Here is a 22,459-nt window from a genome sequence, read left to right as displayed (position 1 = left end):
CACAGTCACGAGGCTTAAAGTTGGGGTTTTCCGTAAACCGTAATCCGTGATATATACCGTAGTTTCACCATACGAACAACAGAGCTGGGGAAATAAGATAAGGAGACAATCGATTTGAAGGAAGCGTTACATTTTCAATATATATATATTTCTTGCAGATGTGTGCACGGGACGCCGGCTCTGTATTCGTTCTATATAGAAGCCGGCTGTAAAGTGAACACGACCGATCAAAAATGCGTTAGAATAAGCGATTGTCCAACATACGGTGGTAAGTAACGCTTCCAAATGACAGGCCAAATAGGCCGAGATGGCTAGTAGGATGAACTTCTTAGTACATGCAGGTTAAATATTTCCGGAATGAAAATTGAGAAATCAAAAGAGCCTTACACCAGTAAGATGGATTTTGACTGTTATTCTAAGAATGACCACTAGCTCAAAGCGATCGAGGTTTGCATTATTTAAAGTCTCCAGTCATGCATTATTTAAAGAACCTGGAAAAATGATATCCCTCCTACCCCAACTACCTGAAATATAAAAAAGGGTAACATAAATCGATATACCTTCGTTTGCATTCGAATCACTGCAAGAGGCGGGCGGCCAATAAACTTGGACGGCGTATAATTCTCTAGTACATCTTATGACATCTCTTCAACAAATTATCTGAACGTCCAGTATATAATAATAATAAGTGTCTTATATAGCGCTAAATCCAGCTCATGAAAAAAACCACTCAGAGAAGCCTCATCAAAGAGCAAATGTATAAGTTGCCACCTGAAGATCTCCAAAGATGTTATAGACCGTAGGTCTCCAGGAAGCTGATTCCACAAGGTCGGGCCATTGATGGAAAAGGCCCGAGAACCGATACACTTTCTAATGTATCTAGGGACTGTCAGTGAGATAAAAGCAGAAGATCGGAGAGGGCGGCAAGGGACATGAATATGAATGAGGTCCCAGAGATATTTAGGAGCCAAATTATGTATGCACTGGCAGATGAAAATGAGAACTTTGTACTTGACGTATCGGCCCCACTCCGCGCGGTTGCGCCACCGCGCGGGATTTACGCGAAGCAGCAGAACACAAAACGGCCACTCTCTCAATTTTCAATGATATAAATCGTGTGTGCATTTCAATTATTTCGGCTGTTAGGGTTTTAAGGCACAATATAAGTTGATGATGTGATATGGCGATGTTAATTAATGATAATTCCGCAGTGAAGCTAGTCACGAACGGTGCCGATTGAGTGTACAGCTGCCAAAAACACTGAAATGTGCGTAGTTGCGTAACTATTTGCAGTGAATTGCAGACGAAACATGAAGCCTTAACGGCCGTTTAAAAAAAATTTATACCAATCGCAATTGTGAAATAAAAATGAGATAGAACCTAAGTTAAAATTCTGGCCATTTCTAAAATGTTATAACTAATTTTTAGTCAGTGCGGAACGTTTAGTTTTCCAACAATAATGAGGGGTGGTAGTTAGTCATGCAATTCAAGTCATCATTTATTACACGTTACTTCCGTGTTGTTGAAAATCTCGCGAGTCCTGGACCAAACCCGAATGAACAATGTGATCTGTGTGCTGGCCACAAATGCACACAGATCACACTACACTACACATTACACACTCCAGTACCCACAGCTTTCATATATCCATCCAAATATTTACTGTCTTTCTTCCTGGATTCTTTGTCCAATGGGTAACCAATGTAATTCCATAAAGGCAGGTTTGATTGATTTATATTTTCTAGTTTTACTAACTAGACGGGCTGCTGAGTTTCGTACTCGCTGGAGTGGTTTCGTTGAGGACTTTGGTAATTCAGCGAGAACAGAGTTTCAAAAGTCAAGACGGGTTGTGATGAGTGCCTGCACATAAATTCTTGTGGCATCAACAGATAGATATTGACGCATTTTACCAATGTTGCGAATGTGAAAATCAGCAGACTTCACACAGCTTGAAATGTGTTCCCTAAATGAGCAATTGGAATCAAAGATAACCCCCAAATTTCTCACCGATGTGGAGAAGGAAATATCAGTATCGATAATTTTAATATTAGGGAGCTGAACTTTGAGGCTTGTGGGGCTAATGAGAAGAGCATCGGTTTTTGCTCCATTAAATTTAAGGAAATTATCTATGAGCCAAACATTGAGTTCATTTACAATGTCAGATGCAGCTGAACAAGCAGAAACCAGTTCCGATAAGTTAAAATCAATGTACAACTGACTATCATCTGCATATAGATGATAATCAGTTGTAAGATGCCTAAAAAACTTGAGCAATATAAGCACAGAAAAGCAAAGGTCCTAAAACCAAGCCCTGTGGTACACCATAATTTAGCTTAACTGGCTCGGAACAAAGAACCATTTATGCACACTTTCTGATACCTGCCACATAAATAAGATGGAAGCCATCTTAGAGCGATACAGTAATATCCATCTTTTCCTATCTGGATAATAATTTGAAGTGGTCAACAGTGTCGAAAGCAGCACTTAAATCGAGTAGAACTAAGAAAACACACTTTCTATCATCATGGGCTCGAAGTATATAATTGTGTACTCTAATAAGTGCTGTTCGACACTGTGACGTTATCTATAGGCTGATTGAAATTCATCAATCAAACAATTATTTTCAAAATGAAGTTAACTGAGAAGCGAAAACTCGTTGCAAGACTTTGGATAGAAATGATAAGTTTGACACAGGTCGATAATTTTGAAAAAATTGGTGTCCAAAGATTGCGTTTTGAGTAATGGTCTCAAAATAGCAATTTTAAACTGTGATGGAACTATGCCACATTCAGAACAGAGTAATAGCGCTTGGAAGACCTGTAAAAGGGTAGATGGAAGCGGGTGAAAGGATTTTATGGATTTGATGATAGGATGATAGTGAAATGAAATGTTGTTTAATGAGTGAATCCTCTCCTCTGATGACGTATATATCTGTAGCTAGGTTTCCCGTTAATAAGTCGCGAAAGGCAGGTTGAATTGAACTGTGTAAAGAGCAGAACAACTCTAGCACATGCTGATTTTGACTTACCAAGTTCCCTCAAGAATAAATCCAAGTAAAAGCTCGCGTTCCGTTATATGTTCTTTATTTTATATCGCTCAAGCCGTGTCCAGTCGCGAAAGTAATCCGTGCAGTGACTGACCCGTAATAATTGTGACCATGATCTCTGTACAATATTCCTATTTTATCCAAAATCTATGATCCAAAATTATACAGCTATTGGTTGAATTAGTTTCTCAAATATCTACGATTGGAGGGTTCGATGTGCTGCCTGAGTGAACATTCTCAATTTTGTCTACGATCCAAACATCTTGGTGTCAAGAGGTTGAGAGGGTTTAGTGTCAATGTGTCAGAGCCAAAGTCAGAGCAATTGTTTTGCTAATGTACGAATTATTAACTGAATTGTTATCCAAACTAATCTCAGATGTTCACACTGACGAGCACTCCCCCCAGGCTTAAGGCCGATTTTAAGAGTTATTCTAGTCTAGTAATAATAATCCATTAACTATACTATATACAATCCTGTCCCTAAATATCGCAACTACACAATTTCTAATTCTTATTTGTTTAATAACACCAGTTCCCCTAGTCTAATGTCCTATCGTAATCATCTAATATTATTACTTCAATCTAAATCTAAACTAAAAATCCTCATTTCATAACACGGGTAGAGCTCACAATTTGTTGGTTTCGTGTCAGAAATCAAATTGTATTGATCATGTTCATCAATTTCTCTGAAGCAGCTGAGATAAGTAGTACAATTGTATGTTTCGGCATCAAAATTTGAGCTACGTACTAGTGATTGGGAAGCCTCTCTGACCTTATTAACAGAAAATGTACTGAAGTTTTCTGCTAATTCCGATGCATTATCATGATCGGGCCACTCCGTCCCAACATGTCCATACAGAAGGGCTCTCACTGATATAAACAAGTCACCATTCTTTATATCGTCAGAATTAATCGAGAAGTGTTCAATCTTGGCAGTTTTCATCAACCTGTCAACTACTACTGACTGGTGTTTCCACATTTCACGATCTATGGTCAATCTAGTTTTACGCTATTTTCGCTCGAGTTTACGTTCCAGTTTCCTGGCATTTATAATATCAGGTGTTAACCATTTTTAGCGGGTGCTAGTTTATCGACGACACCGGTCAGGGCAGCGTTATAGCAATGCATCATATCGTCAATTTAGGTGATTCAGTCAAATTGATTGATGCCATCTTAGCACTAACTTCAGTACAGGTCACATTTTTAAAATTTCGATACACAACATTTTTTCGTGGAGCAGTCGGCTTACGTACGTTCAAAGAGAATTTAACTTCAAAATAGTCCGATGTTGCAAAACCCACAGCAATGTCGCTAACTACAGAATCATTCGGTCTGTATATTATAAGATCAAGAATATTACCTTTTTCATTAGTGGGTTTATCTACGTGTTGGTATAGTCCGAAATCGTTGAGGAGAGACGGTAGACGAATAGTATCTGGGTGGGACGTATCATCCATATGGAAGGTTGGGTCACCCAGTAATAATAACTTGTCTTTAGGTTTGTTTGAATTTAACTGATCTAAAAGGTGAAGAACTCAGCGCGAGTTACATTTGGTATCCTGTCTTGAAGGTAGCATGCAGCAACAGTATCTTCGCTGTCAGATGTTATACTAAACGTTACGTCTGATTTATACAAAATACCTCCATTCAGCATCGATGCCTAGCCATTCGACCGTATTGGGTTTTGATAACGATTTTCATATGTATTTCTTCCCCCAGGGCCCATCAGCAGCAAAAGACATATTGGGTCGACCGGAGACATGGCTTCGTCATGGTTTGCTATTTTTCATTGAAATGCGCGATGGTTATACGTTGCGGTGGGCTCTCAAACATATCAAACAGATTATTTGACCAGTCAATCGACAGGCATGTGATCACCTCCTCATTTGTAGATAGAAAAGGTTTTTTTTTAAGGAAAATATCGACATAGTCTTGAAATTTGGTAGATGCTATCGCTGTCAGAGGATTCATCTCTTCATCATTCTTTCATCATTTTAGAACTCCTTTTACAAAAAAATATATCTTCATTTTTTCCCTTCGTCCTCCAGTTTTTTCGTGAAAAAAATACTTCAGGTAATCAGAAAATGGTATAACATACCGATACCACAAGGCCCACGCTGCAAAGATGTGGAATCTTTAATAATGACGAATTCAAGGATTCATCGTTTTTGTACCGACAAATTCTTAGTCCAGAAGACTTGTAAGACGAGACTGAATATTGACTAGAACCTTTTCCTTTTGTCCCTCTTTTGGAAAAAATTAAAAACCCTTCATCTACTCAACAAACAACCCGTGTTCACTTACAATAATATACTTAGTCATAACCGAACTCACAATTCCTCCAAATCGGAACATATGATGTTGTTTATAAAATCCCCTGTAAAGTCTGTAATAAAATATGTATTAGTGATACTAGACATGATTTAAACAAGCACATCCGTGAACACAAAAACCGACGTTCGCTTCACTTGTATCTTCATTAAATTAATTCCATTTAGCTTGCCTTTATTGCATGCTGCTTCCTCTCACTCACCGATTATGCCTTTCATGTTCTTAATTGCCTTTTGTTTTTGTCTGATTACCATCTAGTTTGTCTCTGTTTTTTAATCACTCTAGGTTCGGGTTTTGTTTTTAGATTAATTCAACTTGTATCATATTACAACATTTAATCACTCACTTTGTCCTTTTGACTGATTCATAAATAAATAGTCTGTTAATTTCATTCTGTTCTTAGTATGCCTGATGATGGCTATTAAGTACTTAGCTCGAACGTTGCTTGAAATATACATCATTATACCATAGAGCGTTTCAAAGTAGGAAAGTAGCTCTGGATCTCTGATCTCTCAAATCAGCATCACAATCGATACACGAGTCCTCTATTTTCTACCGTATTTATTGTAACTTATTCAGAAAATAAATATCATTTCAGAATGTTTGGATTCTGACGGTGATCCAAGGGCATATAAAGAAATATGGCACGAAGGAAATCGATTGTGTCGTTGCGCTTACGTTAGTGAGATATATTTCTTCTCGATACCTAAACCACTGAATGCGCCGCCTATACCAGCACAAAGTCTGTGCCGACTCAATGGTAAGTCGCCTTTTCTTCTGATATCATTGAAATCGAATGACAGACAGCACACGAACGCTAGTAACACGACTCCAGTGTTCAGGGGTCCGTCCCTATGGTGGCTGATTCGGGCCATACTAAAAAATTTTCTGTACGGCAAGAGCAACAATAAAGAAATGTTCACATTTGCCCGTCTCTTTGGTTTTCACATTGGCCCGTTTTCTTGCGCGAGAAACAAAACATTTTGGTTTTCTCGCCCGAGAAAACCAAAAGTTTTGCTATTTCATCACTACGGCTGACTGGGTTACAGAGGCTTCCAGTAGTTAAATCAGGCGAATTCTACCACTACCAATTTTCCTTTCTACAGTCAAACCTTGTTACAAGGAAGTTTTCGGGGCAAAATAAAAACAAATTCGTTGTATCCGATGCTTCGTTGTAAAGGTTGAAGAAAAAATAAATTGTAGCTTCTCAACTGAAATGCTTATATAGTCAAAACGAGCGTTTCATAACTTATAAACCCAAGGAAAGTTCTGAGGCACCGTGACTTTTATGCCGGATCATTCAAAAGATCTCGGGCTACGTAGCTATCACCGAACGCGCTATGACCATACGCTAAATAAACCAAATAAAGAAACTAATTAAGACCAATAAATCGCTTGAGATGATTTGTACGATAAGCCGTTCCGAACCTTTAAATTTGAAAAATCCTGCAAACATCCGCCTTTTGCGTTCCTGTGGTAACATATTGAAGTATTTTCACTTAAAGCCAAATAAATCTGCATGCGTTTGTGATGCGCCGTTGCGGAAAAATATAAACGGATGTGTATGTATTATTATTACGTTGTCAGTAACTACGGGACGTTCAGTACGAAAAACAATGAATGGTACTATTAAACACATGGGTTCAATTGATCGTTGACGTTGTAACCGATGAAAATTGCTCTTGGGACACAATACTTCGTTCTGTCCGATATTTCGTTTAAACGATGTCCTTAAAACTGATGGAAATTAAAGGAATTAACGTCCGGGACACGGAAATTTATTCGTTGTTCCCAATATGTGGCGTGGTCATTTGGGGCGTGACGATGAAAACCTTGAGGCATGGTTGTGGTCACCTCAGTGGAATGCTATCATGTGCTTCCTGTACAGGTATTCGAACCTGATACATCGACAGTTATGTCACATTCCTACCCAAATGTCTAACTACATCTGATTTGTAATGGATACAAATATACGAACCATTTTACCATGGGAATTAAAAGGAAGTCATACCCAATAATAGCCTACCGATACTATCCCATTATATGTTTTCATCTGTATAGGTTGTAAACACGGGAAAGGCACGTTTTATAGTGAAGGACACGGCGTGACTCTTAAAGACGGCAGGGATTGTAAATGCACCGAGGGTCCTGATGAAAATTTGATGGATATGGCAACACTCTTCCATTGGAAATGCGACGTCAAATCTCCACCCGAAGGAATAGTTGGCGAATCTGACAAATCGCAATAAGTTCAAATCGTTAGTAAACGAGCTCGATTTTTCAAAAGTATCACGGAGCATCCGTTTGGAATCAGAACATGTATATATTCAATAAAACAATCTTTTCTGTGAACTCAACCACGAAAACGCTTTTTTTCAATGAATCGAAAGAACAGAAAAATCGTTTTGAAAATACAAAATCTAATGAGGTACCCGCAAAACCAGCTATCCCGCCAGAGATGGCGCGACGAGCAATAGGTCATCCGTCAAAATTAGTTCATTTTCAATGAGCTTTGAACTGAATATTTTGAACTGAATTGACCCCTCAATCCATACATGATCACAACAACACCCCCCCCCCCCAAATATAGGCCTATAGTGCTTTTATTCTCTTATTCAGAAATCGGTAAAATTAAATAATTGATTCATTTAAGAAAAAAGTTCAACTTAGATTTAATTGAAATGTAGCAGAAATCGAACGCGGACGACCAACGATCTACTTGTAAACCTGGCAGATCTTCGCCTGCCATACGCCGAATCATCGATTGCCAGGTAGCACTGCGGGTACCCCATTGAATCATTTTGATAGATAAAACTCGTATGAATCTTTATAAAATCGAATAAATCAAAGCTGCAATGACAGGTTCCTGCATACACTTGCAACCTTCACATTCGAAATGAAGGGAATCAGAAAATCGATATCGATTCGAACCTGATATGATGACTGGTGGCGCTACCTCAATGTACTGAGTGATCCTGAAAATAACTTTATTCGCAATTTTAAACGCATAAAATAAGTCAATACATTTCATTCTAATAATTCTAATTATCATGATAGAAATGATGATCTGAAAATTATTAAAATTGATGTGGGGCCTGTTTCATTGACAAAATATTCACCAGCGCTGTAAGAATGTTGCTGAAATTGCATCAAAATTTTAAACGCTTTACAGCTAAGCAGATGTTTCAAACTGTGTTTAAATGTGTTTGGATCATCAAAATTATCGATTTTCTAAAGCAGCTCTTATTGGAAGGGACGTCCGCCAAATGTTTCGATTGCCAACTCTGGAACTGAGTGGGCGTGTTGGTAAACACGGAACTATCGAATCCTGTAAATAACGGGGAGCGAGGTTGTTTAGACACTTGAACACAAGAATGATACTTGATTCAAACTCAGTTCACTGTTGTACGACCAGTGAAGGGATTTCATATCCGCACCAATGCTTTTGTGCATGATACAACGTATCTGTTAATACCATAAACGAAAGTATATATTTCCATGTACAGCTGGCATGAATTTAGATTTCGGACAAGGCTTCGAGGTAACGATTTATTTTTTTTTGGCATTGTTATTAGGGTATGGCGCCTCTGACTGAAGCTTACACCAACATAAGCCTGGCAACGATTTTGCATCACATCGACTTCATGTATCTACGGATATTTTTTTACTCATACCGAATTTCAGGAAATTTGACCGTTTAATCTAAAAAGTAAACTATGGGTTGGATTATCAGTTCCGACTACAAGTTGACTAACTACGGAAAAACGAAAACCATTCTGCCGGACGATTCAATTCACGATTGAGACATGCTAGCAAAATTTCTTAGTTCTATAAGTAAAATGTTTCTAAGCATATTGGTAAAGTTCATATCATTTAGCTGCGTGAAGATATATGATGTCTTATGTTAATGAGTCTTAGGTTTAGTGTTTTATATGTGGATGTCACAAAGTCTACACCGAAAACCCGAAGAGGGCCTCAGTTCATTGGTTTGGAGTATAGTCTTTGCTTTAGTGCTCCCGATTTACAACACAATAGCTTTTTCAACTGCGAGAGAGGAAAGCGAACAATAGTACAAAGGATTCTAGGTTGTGCACTAGCATAATGCGCCTACAATATTGCTTAAGAACACATCACCCTCCTTTAAATTAATGGTTTGATACCATTCGACAAACCATAGGAAACGCAACCCACTGATAGTTTTTGCCTATATAAACTATTTACATTTCACTCAAGTTCTTCAGTATTGAGCAATCGTTGCCCTGGGCTCAGTTTCACAAAAAGGATTAAGACCTAAATCGATCTAAGATAAACTGAATTCATGAAGAAATTAAATCGATTTACGAGTTAAACCTTGTTGTGAACCTGGGCCTTGATAATATAAAAGCCACAAAAGAACAAAAACTGAAATTCTAAAAATGGACTTTCCTAAATTTACATGGTGTGCATGTTTAATCCATTATTAAAATCAAACGTCAGTTATGTATACTCGAAACTGCTAGAGTTTAAGCATTCATTATTCATAAAGATTTAATCATAGGACTACTCTTTATTTCAATGATTTAGAATATGCACGGCGGGCGCAGGTTGAGAATCATTTGCAGTTTCCTAGAAAACTTTAACTAAGCCACACATGGCTTAAGTCAATTATAGCATTAGATAGTTAATCACTAATCGCTAATCACACCGGACTGGTATTTGAACTCAATCCGCCAATATTGGACTTGTTGAATCTAACCCCTTAATTACGACGTACAGGGGTACATACATACCAACATACCGAAAAACTCGTGGCCGGTGGCTGGGATCAAGGGGCCGGGTATTTGCGTAGACTACCCTTACATGTGTCTTAAAGTGGCTGGGATCGATGGGCCGAGTGTTTGCGCGGATTACCCTTGTATAATGTTGATGGGATCGAGGGGCTGGGTATTTGTGCTTGTGTTTGCGTAGACTACCCTCATTTAAAGTGGCTGGGATCGAGGGGCTGGGTATTTGTGCTTGTGTTTGCGTAGACTACCCTCATTCAAAGTGGCTGGGTTCGAGGGGCTGGGTTTTTGCGTGTATTACACAAAAGCTGAATCAAGGGACTATGATGTCGGTTTGTCGGTATGTCCGTAGGGAAACTCAATGTGCGTAGCCGTTATGTACTAATCCACGCTATGCTGGACTACAACACACGAGGCACGCTTTTCGTATCTATTCGAAACACCACACGGTGTACAGTGTAAAATATCGAATGTGTGTGTGTGTGTGTGTGTGTGTGTGTGTGTGTGTGTGTGTGTGTGTGTGTGTGTGTGTGTGTGTGTGTGTGTGTGTGTGTGTGTGTGTGTGCGCGCGTGCGTGCGTGTGCTCTTACGAAAAGAAATATAGTGCCATTAACAAATAACTTAATCAACAAATAAGCACCGCTTCCTGACGAAATTCAATAGGGTTACGAGAATTGAATATTTATTGAATATCTTGAAAGTTGCGAAGAAAAATTTAACCTCTTTGGCAAGTAATTTTGTACCAAAGGATTAAAAAGTGTTATATGCGATAGCAAAAATGGATTGCGCAAAGGGGAAAGTCCACAATAATGACTTTAAGATGCTTGTTACTTTCATGCCATACAATCCTGTCCTGTTTTTAAGCATTATGCCTATTTAGTTTTCGAAGAGATTTTCGATTCACGCCCATTATTCGTGTTTATGTTATTAGTGACTGACTTCGATTGTTGGGTAGATTATAAACGTTCATTAACAGTTTTAACCAGTTGAGGCTCGTCAAAAGAAATGGTAGCTGCCACAAAACGATCACTGGATGTTTCGACCGTAGAGAGGGATGTTCTAGTCGACCTTATGACTAGACATCGTGATATTCTTATTGCAGGACATAGTTTGATATTCTCACTATCTGTTGTGCGGATAAGCTACAGAAATATATAGATATGGGAAAAACGGGTCAGCAGCATGCTCGCACCAAAGGTCCAAGAATCTCCAATGACGCTTTTTTAAGTTGACCCACTAGGACTATAAAACTACATTCAACAGCACAGCTGGCGTTACCAACCTTACCAAAGCCAAACTGATGTCTTCCGTTTGTCATTAGCGCCACGTAGTGAGTATAGTATACTATTCTCCCTGATGTGCGGACATACAACTGCGTATAGATAAGGGGAAAAAACCAGGATTGCCAAAGCGATGACACCAGACACCCCAAAAAGACAATAAAACCCCAAAAACAAACATCCCAAAACCCATGTTCAAACCACAAAGGGTGTATTACATCAGATCTAAACAACAAACGTAAGGAAAATCTAAATACATCCCAGAACAAAACAAACATCAAAGACACACGATTCGAATATACGAAGATGCAAGCCGTATAAAAGAGCGATACCCAAAATGTATCTACGGTAATATATAACGTACGCCAGGGAGCCGCACCAAACGGAAGCTACCGTTCGCACAAGCCATGAAAAAGCACGACCGCTGCGAAAAGGGCAAGGCAGGGGATGGGGATTCTTGTCTTTCACCAGAAGCCAAATCTTGAGGAATTTAAGAAGATAGAATCAGTTATACCAGGGAAGTATCACATTTCCCTGGTTATACCCAGAGAAACGGTGTTAGAATATTTGTTGATTCTAGAAAACTTACAAATCATAAATCTCATAATTAACTAGTACAATTAGATAGAGAATTTAAAAATTTTGTTGATTGAAAATTAGTAAATGTAAGTTTATGTAATTCTTTTTATAATATATCAGATAAAACTATTGATCATAGAGGCTTTGCAATTATCATTAGAAATATAGATAAATGGTTTCATCTATTTTTAAATCCGGGATTCTATAATTTAGAAGCATTAGCGCAAGAAATTAATAGAAAAGCTCGGTTAAAATAGGAGAATCTGTCAAATTTAAAATTAGATTTAATAAAAGTGAAAATAAAATAATGATAAGGTTAGCTAATGACGAACAGCATCAATTTTTAGTTAAAAACCTATAGCTAAACTGTTAGGAATTAGCCCAGATAAACTTTATTCAAGTGTTGATAGTATAGCAAATAGAATGCCTTTACACACTTTTATATTTATTGCAATTCAATTGATCCTACAAAAACTTTTATGGCCGATAATGATACAGCTTGTAATTCTAGTATATTGCATATTTTACAAGTAGAAAATGTTAAACAATTTGGAGCACAAATAAATTATAACTGAACTGAATGTGATTTTAAACCTTGTATTCCACAATTTAATAATTTGAAGTTAGAAATAAAAAATCATATTGGATATTTAATTGATTTAGATAATTTTCCTGTTATTTATTAAATTAGTTATAAGATGTAAAGAATAATTTTTCACTTTAAAAATATGAGGCGCTTTTACGAAATTGAATCTGTTTCGGATTCCCCGTGGGAAAACCCGTTTACTATTTAAAGTAAAAATGAAGAAATTCCGCGTTTTTGGAAAATTCCGCGATTCCGTCTTTCCGCGATATGACAACACCGGTGGATTGAAGTGCCACCCTATGTTAATTTGGGCTAATTTTTCTTTTGATACTGACTGATTCCATCTGTCTATTTCTATACGAAGCTCTTTATCCGAACTCACAAGATTGGTACCGTTATCCGAGTGCAAAGACTGTACGCTACCACGTCGTGCTCTAAATCTACGAATACAGTTGATACAGGAATCCATATGATTCAGCAACTTCCAAATGTATAGCTCTGGAAGATAAGCAAGTTAAAAGTACTCCATATCGTTTTACTTTTGTGCGACCCCTTTTTACTTCAAACGGTCCAAAGTAATCCACACCTGTATGCGTGAAGGGTGGGTCTACAGCTAATCTTTCAGGTAGTAGGTTTGCCATTTTTTGCTCATTACATCTTCCTTTATATTTGATACAATTAACGCACGGTGACATTAGTTTTCTTAGAATACGGTTGGCTCTTATGACCCAATAGTTCTGCCGTAAATGCGATAGGACTGCATTCTTTCCCAGATGTCCGACAGCATGCACATGAGTGTGTCGAATTAATTTCTCTACCAGAGTCGACAATTTAGGAACTACAATAGGATGTTTCGCGTCATAAGGCATTTGTGCATTTTCCAATCTGCCTCCAACCCGTATCAGACCATTTTCAACGAACGGACCCAACTTATAGAGTTGGCTCGATCTTTTAACGGTTTTGCCGCTAGCCAGACGATTGAACTCTTCGCTCAAGAAGTGCTGTTGCTCGCCTTGAAGTAGTATACACTCAGCTTTTTCAGAGATTCTAAATTCAAGGTTACGAAGTTTTTCCCTTCTTGAGAACATTTCAGGATCTTTTTCTACTTCAGAACGACGTTCAGTTTCTACTGGTGTATCGATAGAAAGACCAATATCGATCCGTTTTCGTTCAGTGGCTTTCCAGCGAAGGAAATCCTTCACTCGAATGAAATGAGCGACAAAACGTCTTTATTTTTCCCATTCTGAACAATAGCTCATAAGTTTTCCAAGAGCATTTTCTGGCGTGTCATCAGCGAAAGCAGCACACGTCACCTTCTTTAATTCACTATCATCGCCATTTATATTTGTTTGCGAACTTAGGTCCACTGGCCACTCTGACTCCGGTTTATGCAGGAAATGAGGGCCCTGAAACCACAATTCAGGATTAGGATCTTCTAATTTCATTCCTCTAGATGCTTTATCCGCAGGGTTCATACACGAATTAACAAATCCCCATTGTTCAGGAGATGTCACCTCTCGGATAAGTGATATTTGCTTGGCGACAAACGTTTTGAATCGACTGCTTTCGTTTCTAATATATTTTAATACCGACGCACTATCACTCCAAAAGAAGCTTTCAATGAACTTCAGATCCAGTTCCCTCTGGAGTACGACATGCATCTTGACACTCATAGCAGCTAAATTGAGTTCCAAACGTGGAATAGTTACGTTTTTAAGCGGTGCGACAATAGATTTTCCCATAAGCAATTGACAATGGATATCGCCGCTTTCATTCACCACTCTCAAATATATCGCAGTTCCATATCCGATCTCACTCGCATCAGAGAAATAGTGGATTTGCTTTGAGATAACGCTCCCAAAATCAGATGGTTTGATAAAACGAGGTACCGACAATCTAGACCTCTCTTACATATCTCCTGTAACAGCTCTTTTCCAGGGAGAATATGCGGTGATATGAGTCCTAAAGGATCGAACACCGAACTCACTACGGAAAGTGTTCCACGTCAAGAGGGAGATTTGTCTTTGATAGAAACCGTGAAACCGAATATATCAGAATCCAATATCCAAGTCACGCCCAAAGCTCTCTGACGCGCTTGATCGGTCTCAGCTCGTTCCGACGTAGGTACAGCTTCCACGACTTCTGGATCATTACTGCACCATCCAGTCACTCTAAACCCTCCTTTCGCGCAGATAGATGCAATGCCTCGTATTAACCTTATCCCATCTGACACAGATTCTTCACTCCGCAAACAATCATCCACGTAGAAACATCGTGTGACTGCATCCAGAACATCACTCTCACACTCATCAGCAAAATCCAAGGCCGTCTGACGAAGAGCTATGTTGGAACAACTAGGCGATGCAACCAAACAGGTGCACGGTCATACGCACCAAACAGGTGCACGGTCATACGAAAAATCTGAGGTTTGGAGTCTAAATTGCCATCAGGCCACCAATAAAATCTTAAACAATCACGATCCTTTTCAGGTACCTGGACCTGATAGAACATCTTCTCTACGTCGCCCATGATAGCTACATTTTCCATTCTGAATCGAAGCAGTACGCCCAGTAGATTGCTGGTCAAATCGGGACCTGGGAGTAATACCTCATTCAATGAAACTCCATTAAAACGTGCCGTGCAGTCAAAAACTACTCTTATTTTTTTCTTCCGTGCATGGTAGACGCCATGATGTGGTATGTACCATACCCGTCCATCATCACGGCTCCAGTTCTCAGGAACTAACTCCGCGTAACCTCTCTTTAAGATCGTTGCCATGAAATTATCGTAGTCAGCTTTAAACTGCGGTTGACCTCCTAGTTTTTGTTCTAAGCTTTTTAATCTTTTCAAAGCGAGATCCTTGTTGGCTGGTAATTTGATATCATCATCTCTAAAAGGCAATTCAATAACGTAATGGCCTTCTTTAAGTTGAATAGAAGGATTAACCTTTTTAAGGAATGCCATATCATTCTGCGAATTTTCTGCTTTCTCATCCAAGGCTCGCTCCGGAAAATCAAAATTCATTGCCTGTCTAACCATCCGATCCAGGTTCTGTAACTCCTTATAGTCGGAAATTATACGGGCATCAGTAACGTATGATACGTCAACTTGTTGCGAGTCATCTTGACGTACACCCCACGGAATCCATCCAAGTATCGTTCTTGTGACGCGAGGACTACCGTGCGGCCCTGCCAAACATTCTAACGGATAATACGCCTCTGCTACATTGCCTCCAATTAGTAGCTCAATGTCGGAATCAATGACTGGGAGATCAATGCCTGTTAAATGAGGCCATTTTTGTAGGTCCTCGGGTAACGGTATATGCAACCTCGATACTGGAATAGTCGATTTCGTATAAGTAGTTGGTAAATCAATGAAGGCTTTTTCGTTGAAATCACCAATTTGAATTCCTTTTAGACAAAAGGTTTCCATCGTAACTGATTCTCCCATAGTATCAAACTTAATTCTTTTCTTTTTTCCAGTAATACCCAATTTCTGCATGAGAGAAGTCGAACAAAAGGAAACATTGCTTCCGGTGTCCATGAAAGCATATGTTTCCACTAGACCAGTGCAACCATAACTACGAACTTTCATGGGAATTACTGCCATCTTGTAATTAAACTTCCCATCATCATATTCCGAGAATGCATTAACCTTTGGTATCGCTGAAGTCTGTTGAGGAATCAATGAAGTTGACTGTTGATTTAATCGTTCGATGTGAAGTATTGTCGGATGTAGTTTCTGACACTTTTTACAAACAAATCTTTTAGTACAGAAGCGACTGATGTGACCTTCACCTAGGCAGCCAAAACAGCGTGAACTAGTTCGTAAGAAGTTCTTCTTTTCTTTAAATGAGCATTCTTTAAACTTCTTGCAGCAACTAAGGCCATGATCTGAACCCCTACAGTACGCACAAGTCTTCGAATCGCTGCCAAATCCCGAACTTCGGATACTATCTTGCGTCTTATCGTAGGCAAAATTACTACTCATTCTAGGCTTCATCCGACTGAAAAGCATCGGCTTCCTCCGGCTACTTTTCATTGCATCGCGTCCATAGACGGGATCATTTGCTTTTTGGACTCACGTTTTACGAAAGTGACCAAATCTCCAAAATGAACTGACTGTCCGGTGTCTCTTTTTTGCATGGCAATCGTTCGCCATCTATCGCGAAGGAATAGCAACTTAGCGATTAGACGTTTCAAGTTTTCAGGATATTCGAGTATTCTTACCGCGTCGTTGGCCCTCACTGCATTTTTGCATTATCAATGATAGGGCGCTCAAATGGCTCAGCAGTTATCTCTGACGAAAACTTGTGGCCAAAATCAACGGAACGCCTCATCTGGGAATTAGTCGGTCTAACTAGTGGAGTCACGCTAGGTAGTATCCTAAGTCGTCTTCTGTTTAATGTCCTGACAAATGACGTACACAGTAATCCAAAATATACCACACCGAGTAAATTTCCGAAACGACCTTAACACGCCGTTCGACCAAAAACTTTAATGTTCCCACAAGAAAATCTTGTGGGAATGAAAACTATTCTGTTTGATCGAACAATAAGCTTTTTGTTTGAACCAAAACTTTTCTTCATTCTGACAAAACTAGGGGTCCAGAGACACCATGCCCACTTGGGAAGTGGTTTTGAATGCTCAACAATCTAACAATTTCAATATTCAACGTCCTCTGGTGACCATATACAAAAACCAATGACCTTGAAACTCACCACAATCAATGAACACGTCATTTGCTACGATTTTGTAATTGATTGTTATAACAAAATATGCCTCGTTACCAATTAAATATGGAAATACTAAGTTATTCTACAATTCAACGCCCCCTGGTGACCATATACAAAACCAATGACCTTGAAACTCGCCACAATCATAGAACATGTGATGAACTACAACTTTGCAATTGATCATGTCAACAAAATATGCCTAGGCACCAATATAATAAAGAAATACTAAGTTATTCTACTATTCAATGCCCCTGGTGACCATATAGAATAACTAATGTCCTTAAAACAAACCACAATCATAGGCGATGTCATGAGCTACAACTTTGCAATTGATTGTAGTAACAAAATATGCATTGGTACAAATATAATATAGAAATACTAAGGTATTATATTATTCAACGCCTCCTGGTGGCCATATACAAAAACTAATGACCTTGAAACTCACTACAATCATGACACCTTATAAGCTACAACTTTCTAATTCATTGCGGTAACAAAATATGCTTAGGTATCAATATAATGTCGAAAAACTTATTCCCACCTACGAATGAGTACTGGTGACACCAAGATGGCCGCCAATTGCGTCACAATTGGTTGATCAAAAATGCCTATCTCAGCTATAAAACATCCCTTTCCAAAGAATACCCATCAGCAATCGCAATGAGAAATGGAAGACCAGTAGAAAGCTACAGGACTCAGAATTTGGGCCAAAATTGACATTTTTGGGCACTAAAAAGGTCATAGGACGGCCATCTTGAGTTCGATCGACCCAATTTTTGTTACGCTCATGGGCCCTAGGGGGCTTCAAATATATACGAAAGATCAAGGTAATTGATTGAAGCGTCTTCAAAATTTCCCTCAAAAAGTTCAAAAACGTATAAAAAGTGCTGATTTTGGCAAACATCAATGGCTGCCAGTCAGCCATCTTTATTCTGACAGGGCCAGTTTGTGGGCTGAAGATGTGTCTAGGGTAGATACATGTGTAACCCAAATATCAAGACATTACATTGAAGCGTCTTCAAAACTTCCCAAAATAACTGGATTGCGACTACGGACGAACGGACAGTTGACGTACGAAAAGAGAACGCAATAGCCCGCTAGGACTTAAGTCCCAAGTGGCCTAAAGATGTGTTCGAATAAAAAGCTATGTTATTATTGAAATGAAAAACTTTTTGTCCCGGCAAAAAAATTTGGTTGAGCGAAAACAATTTTTTTCGAACGAATGTTTGAATGAAAACAATTCTGTTCTATTGAACGAAATACCTAATACTTTTGGTTCGGAGAAAAAACTTTTTACAATATACTTGTTCGAACGAAAAACTTAATGTTCTGACAAGAAAATTCAGTTCAAATTAAGACGATTCTGTTCGATCGAACGATTGTTCGAACGAAAAACCTTTTGTTTGGACAAAAAAAGTTTCTTCAACTTTGTTCTGACGATTTTTTTCAAATTGGTTCAATCGAACAGAATATTATTGGTTCGAACGAAATAAATTTTGTTCCGACGAAAAAATTTTCAAGCGAAAGGCCTTTTGAGCGAAAAAAAGATATTTCTGGGGCTCCGCAGTAACTTAAAGCGAGACGTAGGTCGGCCTTGCGACGCAATGCGATCCTCGCGTTGCATCGCAAGTTTCGGTTGCGATACGATTGTCAGCGACTGTGTGCGACTAGTTTCTGCCAGTTGCAAGAGCGCGTAGGTCGGTTGTGACAGTCGTGTCGCATCGCATCACAGAAAGTAGTCGCAAGGGAGCGTAGGGCGTTCAGTCGTTGCGACACAATCGTCGCTGGCGGTCGCAGTGAATGGTGTCGCAGTGAGTCACAAGCCGTCGCAAAGCCGACCTATGCCCAGCTTAACTTATTAGGAATTAATGAAAAAAACAGTTTCATTTATGATGAAAAAACTCAAATGAAAAGTCTGGCTTATAAAGCTGTCTGCTCAGGCGAAATTTTCAGAAAAATCTTCATTTTTGGCAATAAAATAAATAATTGTGATTGATCGTTGCAAGTCACAACCAGTTAATCACTAATTAACATGCATTTTAATAAATCTGATTCCTCCTTTACAGTGAACTTAGCTTTAACCTATTTGAGGCTACTAGCCTATGTAGGCCTATGTATATGCGAAGGCCTAACATCCGGACAGATTGGTCGTAGGCCTATTGAATAACAACCCTCCTAAATATCGTAAATTTTGTTATGAAGTTAAATCCAATGAGTCCGTTAACAAACGCAACAATCATACTGTGAATGCGAGTCCAGCATACGGATAGGGGTGTGTTATATACTTTTATTTAGTAAATACCTTGTGCATTTGACAAAGATCGGTATGTACTGTAGAAAATATAGAGTATTGATAAATGGTTGAAGCCCGCGGCTGAATGAAGTAATATATTGTTTCTTTTGATACATCGTCGACATAACAGCGTTTCTCCGCTATATCTTTTCGGCATGTTTAGTTTAGGCCGACGACTCCCCGGTACTCTAATGATTTATCTTAGTAAATACACGGTTAATTGAAAAAAGGTATGGTTAAAGGTATTGCCAAATCACTGGTAGTAATAAATAAATTTGTACTCGATTTGATTCTCATGAGGAGGAGAAACTCGCAGCTGATCCCTGGAAGGACGATGTAGCGACACACGTCGATTAGTCGGTGTTTACGGCTCGACAGTGCTTTTAGAATCTAAAGTAGTAAATTTCCTGTGTTTCGATAATATGATTTGATGAGGTAAATGGGCTATTGTTTAAATTAGTTTTTTAAAACCGCGGCTGAATGTGCAATCTTTGGGTAATAAATTTGTTAATTTATGCTTGAATTGATAATCGACGTGACAAGAAACGTGCGGTAGATTTCGGAAAGACGACTTAGAAAAACATGTCGGCTCTTTGAATGGGGCTCAATTTTCGATGTTTACGGCCCGACAGTGCTTTTGTAACGTTGATTCTTCAAAATGCGCACGGAGTATTTGTAGATCGAAGTGAGCTGAATGATATCAGACGGATTGTATCGGCAACAGCAGTAATGAAAAAAAAGCCTATGTACTTTTGACAAAAAAAGTGTGGAAAAAAATAATAATAATAATAATAATAAATATAGCTGCAAAGCAGCGATAACGGGTTTTCTGCACAGTCTTAGAATCCTGTTCAACGGTGGATTTCGACAAAGCATTTGATAAGGCACAACACCAGCCATTAATAAACAGGCTATTAGGAAACAGTATCAATGATAGGTCGCCCAAATGGCTCAGCGGTTATCTCTGAACGAAAACTTGTAGCCGAAATCAACGGAACGCCTCATTTTGGAATAAGTCGGTCTAACTAGTGGAGTCACGCAAGGAAGTATCCTAAGTCGTCTTCTGTTTAATGTCCTGACAAATGACATACACAGTAATCCAAAATATACCAGACCGAGTTAATTTCCAAAACGAACTTAACACGCTCTTCGACCAAAAAACTTACGCTGTTCGACCAAAAAACTTTATGTTCCGACAAGAAAATCTTGTTCGAGGGAAAAAAATTCAGTTTGATCGAACAATACGCTTTTTGTTTGAACCAAAAATTTCTTCATTCTGACAAAAAAATGTGTTCGAATGAAAAGCTATGTTATTGTTGAAATGAAAAACTTTTTGTCCCGGCAAAAAAATTTGGTTGAGCGAAAACAATTTTTTCAAACGAATGTTTGAATGAAAACAATTCTGTTCGATTAAACGAAATACTTAATACTTTTGGTTCGGAGAAAAAACTATTTACTATTTACTTGTTTGAACGAAAAACTTAATGTTCTGACAAGAAAATTCTGTTTCAATTAAAACAATACTGTTCGATCGAACGATTGTTTGAACGAAAAACCTTTCGTTGGGACAAAAAAAGTTTGTTCAACTTTTTTTCTAACGATTTTTTCAAATTGCTTCAATCGATTCGATTGAACGAAATCCTTAATACTTTTGGTTCAGAGAAAAAACTTTTTACAATATGCTTGTTCGAACGAAAAACTTAATGTTCTGACAAGAAAATTCTGTTCAAATTAAAACGATTCTGTTTGATTGAACGATTGTTCGAACGAAAAACCTTTCGTTGTGACAGTCGTGTCGCGTCGCAGAAAGTAGAACACGTGCGAATCCTTGTGACTGGCGTTGCTGACAGTCGCAACCCGTCGCAAGGGAGCATAGGTCGATGAGTCGTTGTGACACAATCGTCGCTGTCAGTCGCAGTGAATGGCGTCGCAGTGAGTCACAAGCGATCGCAAGGCCGACCTACGCCCGGCTTTAGTCATTAGGAATTAAAGAAATACCAGTTTCATTTATGATGAAAAGTCTGGCTTATAAAGCTGTCTGCTCAGACGAAATTTTCAAAAAAATCATCATTTTTGTCAATAAAATTGATAATTGTGATTGATCGTTACAAGTCAGAACCAGTAAATCACTAATGAGGAGCCCGCCTTCGCGCACCTGCTCCCAGGCGGCGCTGATCGTCAACTCGGTTATTTTGAACCGGAACAATGGCGCCATTCACCACCGCGTCACTTTTACTGAACGCTTTAAAGCGTTGTATTATATCTAACAATGCCCACGGAGTGTTGTGTTCCACTTTGTGGAACGCTTGGGGGGCATGCCTTTCCGAGAGATGAGAAGAGACGCAAGATTTGGATCACCGCTGTTCGAAGGGGAGAGGCGAACTGGCAACCATCAAAACACAGCGTTATTTGTAAAAGCCATTAGTAATAGGGATAATAGGCTTTCAAGCCAAAGGTCGATGTTTTTCATTTTTTACTCACCCGCCCGTTCAACCTTTAGCTTGAAAGCCTTTTATCCCTATTACTCTTAAAATATTTATATACATGAATAAATAATATATGAATAACATATAAATTGATTGATTATTCAATATAAAAGTGTGAGTAAAGTGTGAGCTCTTATAGAATAGATATAAAAGTTTATATTTACAACATTATTTCAATATTCATATTTGTATGAGTTAGATGTTTAAACATTAAAAGTGTTAGTAAAGTGTGATTGAAATAATACATATATAAATCATTGAACTTCTAAAATCAATTTTAATAAAAAATTTAGTATTAAAAATGGAAGCAAATAAGTACTACTGTCCAACATGTAATATCAATATAGATAAATCCCAAAA

General features: G+C 38.5%; 3 protein-coding genes across 6 annotated transcripts in view; 1 reads left to right on the top strand and 2 right to left on the bottom strand.

Moving 5' to 3' along the window:
• Window positions 1–7,730, top strand: part of LOC141902683 (uncharacterized) — a 46,456-nt gene extending 38,726 nt beyond the window's left edge. For all 4 annotated transcript variants that reach the window (XM_074790515.1, XM_074790513.1, XM_074790512.1 and 1 more), the window contains 3 exons: window positions 159–268; window positions 5,976–6,137; window positions 7,439–7,730. In XM_074790515.1, the coding sequence (XP_074646616.1) occupies window positions 159–268; window positions 5,976–6,137; window positions 7,439–7,626 (460 nt within the window). In that variant the 3' untranslated portion in view covers window positions 7,627–7,730. The remainder of the gene's footprint in view (window positions 1–158; window positions 269–5,975; window positions 6,138–7,438) is intronic.
• A 5,295-nt stretch (window positions 7,731–13,025) lies between these two features.
• Window positions 13,026–14,246, bottom strand: LOC141902151 (uncharacterized). The gene is made up of 2 exons (XM_074789790.1): window positions 13,835–14,246; window positions 13,026–13,786 (listed from the first exon to the last, which is right to left on the bottom strand). Exons 1-2 carry the CDS (start codon window positions 14,244–14,246, stop codon window positions 13,026–13,028), a joined length of 1,173 nt encoding a protein of 390 aa, XP_074645891.1.
• A 344-nt stretch (window positions 14,247–14,590) lies between these two features.
• On the bottom strand, window positions 14,591–16,575 carry LOC141902149 (uncharacterized). Its single transcript, XM_074789789.1, has 2 exons — window positions 14,984–16,575; window positions 14,591–14,939 (listed from the first exon to the last, which is right to left on the bottom strand). Exons 1-2 carry the CDS (start codon window positions 16,573–16,575, stop codon window positions 14,591–14,593), a joined length of 1,941 nt encoding a protein of 646 aa, XP_074645890.1.
• Window positions 16,576–22,459: the final 5,884 nt, after the last annotated feature.

This window comes from Tubulanus polymorphus, chromosome 3 (assembly GCF_964204645.1).
Source record: "Tubulanus polymorphus chromosome 3, tnTubPoly1.2, whole genome shotgun sequence".
Classification (NCBI taxonomy): domain Eukaryota; kingdom Metazoa; phylum Nemertea; class Palaeonemertea; order Tubulaniformes; family Tubulanidae; genus Tubulanus; species Tubulanus polymorphus.
The sequence above is the reverse complement of the archived record's forward strand: the minus strand, read 5'-3'. Positions and strand labels throughout refer to the sequence as shown.